Below are 10,686 nucleotides of genomic sequence, written 5' to 3'. Positions count from 1 at the left end.
TTACATGATAATCGAAAATAATTTAAGACAAGAGAAAAAGTTTTCCTTATAATCTAAAATGGATTATGAATTTGTATATGTGTAAGAGAGAGGGGGGGGGATATGTTATGCTCTGTGTGCCAGGTTTCAGCAATAAGTTTCAGCCTCTTGACTTTACACAGCTTACCTTGACTGCTAAGCAAAGAAATGTCTTAAACTCATAGTGTAGTGTGTGGTTAGATAAGAATTTATTTGCCAGAATTGAAGAAACTGCATTGAGCAGATGATTGGCCTCTGTCAGTGAGAGGATGCAATTTCTTTCTTACACCCAAAACAGTATGAATTTATTGCTCCTTCTTCCAACCTTTCCCTGTGTTTCATAGCTGAGTGGTTGAAGCTAAGTGGTTGTAGGTTATTGACAAAATTAATAACTTTGTCCTGAGAACAGCTGATTCTTTTCTCACCACTCATGAAGGCCATGCTTTAAATAATATCTGTTATAGAAATGTGTGAAAATGTTTCAAATTTGAAATATTTTGAGCTAATACTTTCATTAAGGTCAGAAACCTGTTGAACATTTCCAATGAACTAAGAATAGATGTTTCAAGCTCTAAGAAGCTAATTTGGGCTCTGAATGGATTATTTTGAACTCAGAAGTCTGAATCCAAAATCTTTTGAAGGGTTTAATATGCTGTAACTTTTGATCCTGCTTGCTTAGTTCAAAGAAGAGTACTTAAAGCTATATGAAATACCAAAACGTATTCCTGGTTCCAGATATCTTTCTCATATTTTCATTAGCCTTGGTGAGTTAAAAAATATCACTAATTATTATTAGTAATATCTAGTATTATTAAGGAGTCTGATGTAACATAGAACCAATCAATGTTACTTGAATCTCAGTGATCCTGAATATTCCTATTCGAAGGAATAACATTTATAAAAAACCATAAAACTATTTTCAAAATATTTTTTTTACCAAGACTATGTAAAATGGGCACTTTGTCTGTGAAAAATAAGGTCATTAGCTTAAGTAATTCTAGATCAAAACTCATTTCTGGTGTTTCCATAAAGGAGTATAAAAGGCATTACAGTTCCCCAGCTCAGTCACATTGCATTGTAAGGTTTATTCTGTTGGGAATCAGCATCTACAAAAGTGTTTTTTTTCCTGAAGCTTATATTCCTAACTACAAATGGGTAACTGAACGTTAATATACTTTCTTACCCTATGAGTCATGTTCTAGTTTTTTGCAGGAAACATTTATAACCATATTGAACCATAACTGACAACTTAGAATATGATTATTATTATATCAATCAGTCAATCCATAAGACAGTTGTTCCTCCCCTGACAAATAGCTTATTTCAATTTATCTAAAAAATCCCTTTTAATATGCAGATTACTCCCCTTAATGTTTATCAAGGTCAAAATCCAGGTTAGTATTCTTATTCTGATAGCAATTCATTCAAATGATAGAGCAGACTGCCCCACATTTCACAAATGGACACTATTTAGTGTTCCAGTTCTAATCTCTGTTTGAATCCTTGTAGTTTATGTAAAGCCATAGTTTTTAAAAAATGCTATTCTATTTGTCCATTCATTATTTTAGCAAAAATTGAACTTGAGACTTCACAACTCAAAAAACTGATGCCATCAGATTTTTCACTTCAAATCTTTTTATCCTACTACATTAATTTATTTGGGGACTGAGTGAGAGTTCGTTAGAGTTAAACAAGAAAACATCCTCTGTGTGTTTAATGTGGGTACATGTATGTTCATGAGTGTATTGTAACCAATATAATAGTGAAAAGGAAAAGATACAAATATTTTTTCCAATGTTATAGTGATATTTACAAATGATGTGATCTGAATTAAAAAGTAAAGAGTAAACCATATATAAAGTGAAAATGAGAAAAATGCCTGGACTTTGTATTTTAGGGAAATTCTAGTATTTCTTTCATTTGTCTTATATAATTTCATAATGAAAATACAGCAGAGATTGACCAGTTGTTGTGACTATTTCTAGATCTGAAAAAAATACTTGTTTGTGAGCCCATAACATTCATTGAGAACTAACAGTCAATGGGTACTTGCACTTGCTGACCAATAGCAAAGCTCTGAAACCCTTTAGTCAATCACTGTCTGCATTTGGCTAAGCCTCCTTTTTCCCCTATAAATCAGGCTGCCAAACAAATCCCTCTCCCTCTTCTGAAAAAAGAAAAAAAGATTATATTACAATCCTGTATTCATCATGGAGGCAAGACTTGCCTTCCAAGCATGACTTTTGCTGTCATGCCTTCTATATTTCCTTGATATAATCATACCATCCAGCTACCACATCAGGAAAACAGGATCTGAGAAGTGGGACCAAGCAGGCATTCTCCTCAGTAACAAACCTAACCACCTCATGACATATGATGTAGAAAAATGCTGATGCTTCAGCACCATTGTTCATGTTCTGAAACTATAGAACAGCTATGTTTGATCAGTCGAGAGGTTCTGCTTGATGCCCAGTTGGACCTGCACCTCCTATGATGGAAATCATCATAGACAAAACAATTGAAGAAATTGCTTGGAAATCCTCCAATTTGCCAGTTTGGTTTAAAACAAAAAAGAGATGAATTTGAATTGATACCAGTAATTCATGGTATCTATCAGGAGATACGTAAATATAGGAGTTAAATCCTGGTTTGCAGGGAATTATCCAAAAAGTCTTCTCTTATATCAGTATGATTAGCATCTTCCTGTGTACATCCCTGAGGCAGAAACAGATAGCACCAATATATGCCGTATCTGAAAAATAGCATTACATCAAGACATCTTAGGAAATAGAGATTGAATATATCCTGTGACTCAGTCCTCCTTGAGTCCACTTTAAAGAAAACACTAGGACAATTATCACTGAGGTGCTTGGCTCTGCTATCCTGCTCAGAAGCACCTTCTCCAATAAATTGTTCTAGGTAATTTATATAAAGTGTGTTTATAGATTATTACAAATACACACAACAGGTGTGATTCTCTCCATTCTGGCAGCTTTTTGATATGTTAGCTTTATTTTCACAAAAAGGCCAGGCAAGTTTCCCAGCTCGGTTTGGAGATTTGTACAATTATACTGGGGGTCTGGTTTGGAGTTTCAGATTTATTTTTAATGAGGAACAGAGGTCAAATATACTAATATTTTTATAATGATATATGCAGAAAGATACTGCATCTGGACTCCTGCCTTTTATTTCCACAATAATGAAAGAATTCTGGCTTAATTAGAAGAAATGTTGATTGGATACAATAATAGCAGCAAACCTTCATACTTTCTAAGATGGTTCTCTCTGTCATACAGATATCCACCCCATTGCAATCTATCAATTTCAGGCTATTTTATTGATTCATTTAACTAATTAATTATTATGCAGCTTTTATACCTTTGTACATAACTCAAGGCACCAAATATACCTTCCTTCTCTTTTCCCCACAACTCTGTGAGGTATTTTGGGCTGAGAGAGACTGACTGACCCAAGGTCACCTAGCTGACTTTTATGCCTAAGGTGAACCTAAATTCACAGTTTCCTGTTTTTTAGCCTGAGCCTTAACTACTATATCAAACTGGCTATCCTGGCAGACGTCCTCTTTTTTATTTCGAACGAGCCAAATTTCCCAGCACACAATTATATGGAACTGGCTGTCCTTAACACTCAGGAAGGAGGCAAGCACTTACAAAAGAATAAAGAAAGCAGTTTCTTCAAAATTGGGATTGGATCCGGATCAATGACTGAGATATGTGTTAGGATAGTGAAACCACAGTGCCAGAGAATGTGAGGAGACCAGGGTGCCAGCTTGCCAAATGCCCTATCAATTTCCAACTTCATGCTCTAAGTGACAACCTTCTTTCTCAAATTGAAGCTTTCTTACACAGAGAAAACATCAACAGGTTCATATTTGTAAATTCTGACTGTGGACATCTTCAGATATAGAGTTCCATGTAATCAAAACTTCTAGGCATGGAATTCAGAATACATAGAAACCAGAGGATGTGCAGTGTAATAACTATCTTCTCTTGCATAATATTTGCAGAGAGAGAATGAAAGACATTCTCCCTCTGACAGAGAGAATTCCCGTGCAAGCTCTGCCTTGATGGCCACAATATGTCATAAGCATCAACATATAAGACCATTGATAAAGTTATTCCTTCATCACCTTCATCACTCCTTCATCACTAATTCTAGCCTGTCTTCCTCCTCCTCCTCCTCCTCCTCTGGTTAACTGGGAAAACAATACAGCTGCCACCATTTTTATTCTTTAAAAATGTCTATGGAATTCATATACACTTCACCAGAGATCTGCCTTTGCTTTCCAGCTGATCAGCTTGAAAATAAGAAGAATCTGTGCAAGTAGTTTAATGAGTGTCCAGGGAGGTATCAGTGGTATGTTGCATAGCTCTGTTGAATTACTGTTCTGTCCCCTACCACATCTGTACAAAAACTGAATTGTGTCTTACTGCAGTCAGGTTCTTCCTATTCCCCCAGAAACAGCTAATGATAGAAAAGGCATTTAGGAATCATCACAAAACAAGTAGGTATTAAACTTAATTTCAGAGGCTCAGAGGAAGTGCTGGTTTTGAAAGCTTCCATTCTGTTTTCCCCAAAATAAAATCCTACTTTCAGCGCTGGGACCGGCTGTACTGGATTTTAAGAATCTTTTAGCGGTCCCAGATTAATAGCAGACTATAATGCGTCTTCTGCTCTTATGCCTCTAACTCAATTTTTTCTCAGTCTGCTGATAAATGTCTAGATAGATTTTGTAAAAAGCATTTATTACTATAAGAAGCACACAGCAAACTTGGGTGAGTTCCCAGAAACATCCAACATTTTTAGCAACCAACTCACGTCATTTTCATTAAGCACTGCTTTGCAGAAGCTACACAAACATGCACAGAGAATCCATTTTGCTAATTAAATTATGTATCTATAGTGCAGAGCCCAATATTCTTAGTAGACTAATACCAATTAGATATTATGAATTTACTGGCTACAATTAAAATTATTGTAGCAGTTTTTGTTTAAAAAATTCACAGTAATGGTAAAAATTTAAATTCAATCATAATTATATTTTATTCTATTATAACGTCTATACAGATAGAAATTGTAGTGAACTGCTAACATTCTGAATAGCTATATAAAGTTTTGTGCACTTTATAGGTTTCAATTTATGTATTCATGCCTGAAAATAAATGTCATTGAACTTACTGGGATTTATTTCTTTAATAGAATCAGAGAATTTTATTGTTAATGTAAATTATTTCTATAAGAATAATAGTAAATATGGTAAGCCATGATAATTGAGGAGCCTACATTTCTCTTACATTGTTTACCTCCTCAGCAAAAAAATCTGTAGTTTTCTTTCACTTATTCAAGATGCCACACATTTGATAATTATTTTTTAAAAAAGGAGTTTTAATTTCATTGTTTCTCATAAAATTAATTCAATCATTAAATACAAGTATTCATTGCCTAATCCTACTTGAAGCCATTCATTCTCAAACCAGGAGAACAATGTTTCCTCTAATTATGTTTAAACTAACTCATTTACAGATGCAACTCTTTCTTCCAACTAAATTCCATGGATGGAAGTAATATTTCAGATTACTTAGAACATTTATCGTACCTTGAGATTAAAGCTATAAAGCTCCCAGGAATATCTTTTTTATGTGACATTGTAACCTTTCAAAGTTTTGAAAGTTCTACAAGATCAGTATACTACACCAGATTAGTTTACGGACTCCAAACACAAATGGAAACATTCCCTAAAAGATACTGATCCCTTGACTTCAAACTTCTCTCCTATATTTCATTACCCAGAACTTCCTCATAATTTTCACTGAACAAATTCAAGTTTTTCTTTTACTCTCTGCCATTTTACACTTGTACATTTTTCTCCTGTACACACGTATATCTTAGAGTAAATGTGTTTTCAGATACATTGACAACCCAGCTAGGGAGGAGGAGGAGGAAATGCCAAATCCAAGGGGCTCAAGTCAGATCTTTAAATAGAAAAATGCCTTTGGTGCAGATAGAAACACAAACCAGCTGCATTTACATTTACCATGAAAATCCCCCTCATTCTTCAGTTTATTTCCACCAAGGCTTAGTGCATTTACATAAAATTCTTTCTCTTTGTCCCGTTTCCCAAAACTTCTCAATCTGGCACCGATGATTTTTATTTTCTTTGAAGAACAATACCTGTTGTTAAATTCTTCACCCTGTGATCCATCCTCTTCCTCCTCCTCATCTTCCACAGAAATATCAAGTGATTCATCACATTCTGAGACGCAGTCCGCCTCCATTTCTCCCCAGGTAGTTCGTCTGCTGTGTTTTCCCCCTTCTACTCAATATTCTCCAGAGTGCCAGAAACAAACTTAGTGGCTTAGTGGCTCTCCTGACTCAGGAGTAGTCTTTTAATAGAACAGAAAGTTGAAACAAACTGCTACTGCCACCTTGGACTGAATGCTGGGTCCTAACACCACCTTGTTTCTAGGGTCAAAAACGGTCTAAAGTGAAGGCAGCTCAAGTCAGTGATCTTGATCCTGCTTTAGTCACAGGACATCATAGGATTTTCATATATATCAAAATCAAGGGACAACTGGTTCAGTTGACCTCAAATGAACATTGCAAATTCTGTCGTTGGATTGAGGCTATTGCCATTTATATCCTGCCTTTCCTAAAACTTCATACATTTTCCCAAACTTTCTCATTAATTTTCCCTTGTTCAGCAATGAAAACTGGCCACTCTTCATAGGTGCTTGCTAGCTGTTTCACATTTTCCCATGTCCTATTTTGTTGTAGCTAAGCAATATGAAAGAGTCAATTGAAGCTGCTGTTAACGATGGTGAAATTCTGCATTATTGATGAAAAGCCTTGTTACTGATCACCTTCTTCAGTTAGGAAGCTAATGGTGTTCTTTCCTCAGGTGAGGTACATTTGGGTATTCAACTGAAAATTATTTATTCTTTCTTCCTAGGTTTCTCTCTGGTTCTTTAAACATGAATCAATACGGAATCTGGGAGTTTCAAGTTGGTTGTTCCTTCTAGCTTATATCCAGCTAAAACATCCCATCATTTTGATGGCTAAAGCTACTGCTGAATGTTCCCATCTCTTATTCCTTCTGGAAAATGAAAAGATGCAGAAATAGAACAGTAAATAATGAACTGCAACAAAGTCTGCCCATCCAAGTCTAGCTTTGTTAATTAGGTAATCAACCAGGTTAAACATTAAGGACCATCATATTTCTTACTATCTGAATTTACTGCTTCATTGAGGAATTGTACATAACACATGAAATGGCAACAATTTCCAACTTTCCACCAGGCATGAGCATGACGCTATACAATGAAAAGAGAGTGGGACACAAAGATCCAGTGTCTCCACAACCTTGTGTACAGCTTCTCGAGTCCTTCAAAAAAGGCTACCAATATATTTTTATGTGACAGAAGGGAGAGGAATTACTCATATGGGGGAATAACTGGATTCACTATATTTATATATTTTAATCATTGGTCCTGAAGGTGTGGGGGTGTGGTGGGGGTTGGTGAATATGTCATTTGATAGACTAAGTATCATTTGTGGGGGGGGGGATTAAAAAAACTGCATTTTTTAAAAAAAATTCACAAATGATACTGAGTAGTGTATCAAATGACATATTGGTGTAGAGTCTGTTCCAAAACAGATCACCAATCAGGGTGGACACTTAGGTTGCAATTCTGTCCCTAAGATCGGTCCAAAAAACTATTTTTTTAAGAGAATGTTTTTTAGGCTCTTGGTTTTTGAAGTAGGTTGGTGGAGCCCAGGTCATGTGATCAATTTAAATACACAATCACTATTTTCCCTTTGCATATATCTTCTATCTAAAACAAACTGCATGTTGTAATTCAAATTGTCTTTCCAAATCATTAACTATAAAAGTTGTTTCTGGGCTGAGCCCAAGCCTATGACTACATTATGAAAAGCACTCTTTGCTTCTTACTCTTGGAAATGTATTTTTTCTGCAAAACTGAGACTGAATAGGTAGCGCAATGTTGTATAAATTCAGCAACCTTTCTTATTGGTTTGTAAGGACATTAGTCTGAAATTAAAAAAATCCCTTACTTGCAGAAAATGGTAACTCTTACAAGAGAACACTCTGGCAGGTCTTTTTTTTCTAGATACAAATATCCAGATGTACTGGACTATAAGGAAAGTTGGGCTCTATGCATTATGGCTTATCAGTGATTGCTAATCTAGAAAACTGACAATATTGGATCTAAATTCACTAGTATAACAAATGTTAATTGGATTTCCAAGCATCAACCGTGCAATTTGCCTGGACCATTTGGCAATAGTACTACCTCTGTTGCCTCTTTCACACAAATTCCTTTACTTTCAGCAGCTAGATGCCCTCAGAGAGAAACTAGTATGCTCTGTGTGACTGATGAATCCAGAACCTAAAATGAGGCAGGAAATAGAGAGCCAAATTCAAAAGTGGAGCCATAATAGGGAAGGAGAGAAACATAGCTCTTTTTCTTCCAAGCAGTAGGCTACCAGGGAAATCACTCTTGGCAGAGCTCTAAACCAATTTGCCCAGAGTTATGGAATTGCTCTAAGGGTTTGTGAAATTAGCTAAAGCTGCAGGTTGCTTATCCTACATTCACAATACAAAGTGGAACTTCAGTACCAAGATGTTGCACTTAGGTTGTGCATTAAGACCGTGTAGCACTTTGGATGCAGAAGAATGTAAATTTAACATCTGTGTGCAACTCCTTAAAACCATCACTCAAAACTGAGAGAAAGTCACAACTGCTTTTGCATAGAGGTAGTAAGTTTGTGCCATTGGGCACACTAAACTCCCAAGGACTGCACAAATCTAAAGTGTCATGTTCTAATATAAGGTCAAAAATGACAAAATTGTGCAAGGCTAAATACAAATATTTTAGTAGCTTAACTAGGGAAAGAAAAGGAAAAAGAAATTAAACAGCTGACTGAAAGAAAACAAGCCCATATAACAAAACTACTTTATTTTCAACAGAAACTTTATTCCACTTAACACAATAAAACGTTTAAACTTAAAGAAAAAAAATGCAAGGTTGACACCAATGAAAAGTAATTTTTAACATATTACTTGGTCTGCAATAAATATAAGAGGCACAAATTGTGCTACAGCAGATCTAAAAGAAGTCCTAAACTTTTTAGAAAAAAAGTTAAAATTTAAGATTTGTTTTAAATCCCAAATTATATAGGGGTTCTAATATTTACATCAAAACAATTTTTTTAAAAAAATGTTATTGTAGCAGTTACGATTAGCAATCATCAGTACATTATTGATACAGAAAGAAAATGTTGAGAACCTGACTCAGGGCAGATCCACATCCTGGAGCAAAGCATGAGGAAGTGCAGAGTACACTTCTTACATTTATTGTGATGCAAGGATTTTATATAGCTAGGATGTACAGGCAGCAGTACAACCTTTGCAGGTTTTCATTTTTTTCATATTATATCAAAAGTGCAATTAAGGGGACCATCACTTTTGATTGTGCTTGCTTTCCATCTGCTTCATAATAGTTTAAAGCTATCGCCGGTCTGAAAGGAGTATCAAACTCTTGCTGCTTCATTTTGTAAAAAGAAAAGGAAATGACAAAAAATTCAGATCTGTAGTACCTAGACTTTTATTTTTACTCCCTCAGGAAGGCACTACTGTACATGATCACTAGAATATAGTAATCTCACACTACAGACTAAATATTAGCAAACTTCTAGTTATAAAATTTCAACTAAGGTTCCATAGACAGAAATTCTCCAAAAAGGCAATAATTGCACATTTGGGATGTACTAATTCAGACATCAGCTAGGGCCTCCTGTTACTCAATGTTACTTGTGATAAAATTCTGCATATCTGGGAAATATCAAATCAAATCAAAATAATATATATATATATATTTCTCAATATTTACATTTCTTTGTGAAGATTTTCATTCTTGTACACAGCAACATCTAATCAAATAGATTCTTGTATGCAATTATCTTAGGTCATGACTTCAATGAGAATCAGCCTGGATCAATAGGAATAAAGACTAAGTTGTTAATATTGCTTAAAAGCTGGTGTTTATTACTATGGTATTAAAACTGGAATGAGCTAAAGTGCATATTATAATTAGTTGTAAAGCAGGGCGTACTTACTCTTATGGAAAAGTACATCATTATATTTTTTATTATCACTGCTGGCTGTCATACATTCATCTTTCTGTTTCAGTATTTAGTGTGGATGCATAAACTACTACAATACATAATAACAGGAAATCAAACTGCAACAGATTTTGCAAAATTCGTATTACAGCAGTAGTTTCTTTATTGGTCACTGATTGAATAACTCCAGAAGCCAGTGTTCAAATTGATTTAATGTTATAAAGGTTGCAATCTTCTTTGAATTCTTACAAAAAATTTTCCTACCAAAAACCTGAAAGAAAAATCTCTTCTTAAAAAAAGTGCAGCAGGGAAGGGAGAAAAATCACATCCCGGGCATTTCGTGTATTTATATGCTGTATTTCAGAAAAGTCCAGTTAATGAGACGGAAGCCAATCATCTTTTTTGTATAATTCCTCTTACAGGCAATATACAGTTCAAATCCTTCCTGTCTCTCAGCCTCTGCCATGACTATGGGATAGAGAACAGATCATACAATTACTTTAG

At 35.1% G+C, this 10,686-nt stretch overlaps 2 protein-coding genes across 6 annotated transcripts in view; both read right to left on the bottom strand.

Annotated features, from left to right (window-relative positions):
- CMYA5 (cardiomyopathy associated 5) overlaps positions 1–6,341 on the bottom strand; it is a 64,059-nt gene extending 57,718 nt beyond the window's left edge. Inside the window, exon 1 of the mRNA XM_083353116.1 lies at positions 6,211–6,341. Coding sequence (XP_083209242.1) covers positions 6,211–6,314 — 104 coding nt within the window. The 5' untranslated portion in view covers positions 6,315–6,341. The remainder of the gene's footprint in view (positions 1–6,210) is intronic.
- Positions 6,342–10,327: 3,986 nt separating this feature from the next.
- The window catches only part of TENT2 (terminal nucleotidyltransferase 2), a 36,144-nt gene continuing 35,785 nt past the window's right edge, over positions 10,328–10,686 (bottom strand). For all 5 annotated transcript variants that reach the window (XM_083353119.1, XM_083353117.1, XM_083353121.1 and 2 more), the window contains one exon: positions 10,328–10,650. In XM_083353119.1, the coding sequence (XP_083209245.1) occupies positions 10,576–10,650 (75 nt within the window). In that variant the 3' untranslated portion in view covers positions 10,328–10,575. The remainder of the gene's footprint in view (positions 10,651–10,686) is intronic.

The sequence above is a fragment of the Vipera ursinii genome, assembly GCF_947247035.1.
Source record: "Vipera ursinii genome assembly, chromosome: 2".
Classification (NCBI taxonomy): domain Eukaryota; kingdom Metazoa; phylum Chordata; class Lepidosauria; order Squamata; family Viperidae; genus Vipera; species Vipera ursinii.
The sequence above is the reverse complement of the archived record's forward strand: the minus strand, read 5'-3'. Positions and strand labels throughout refer to the sequence as shown.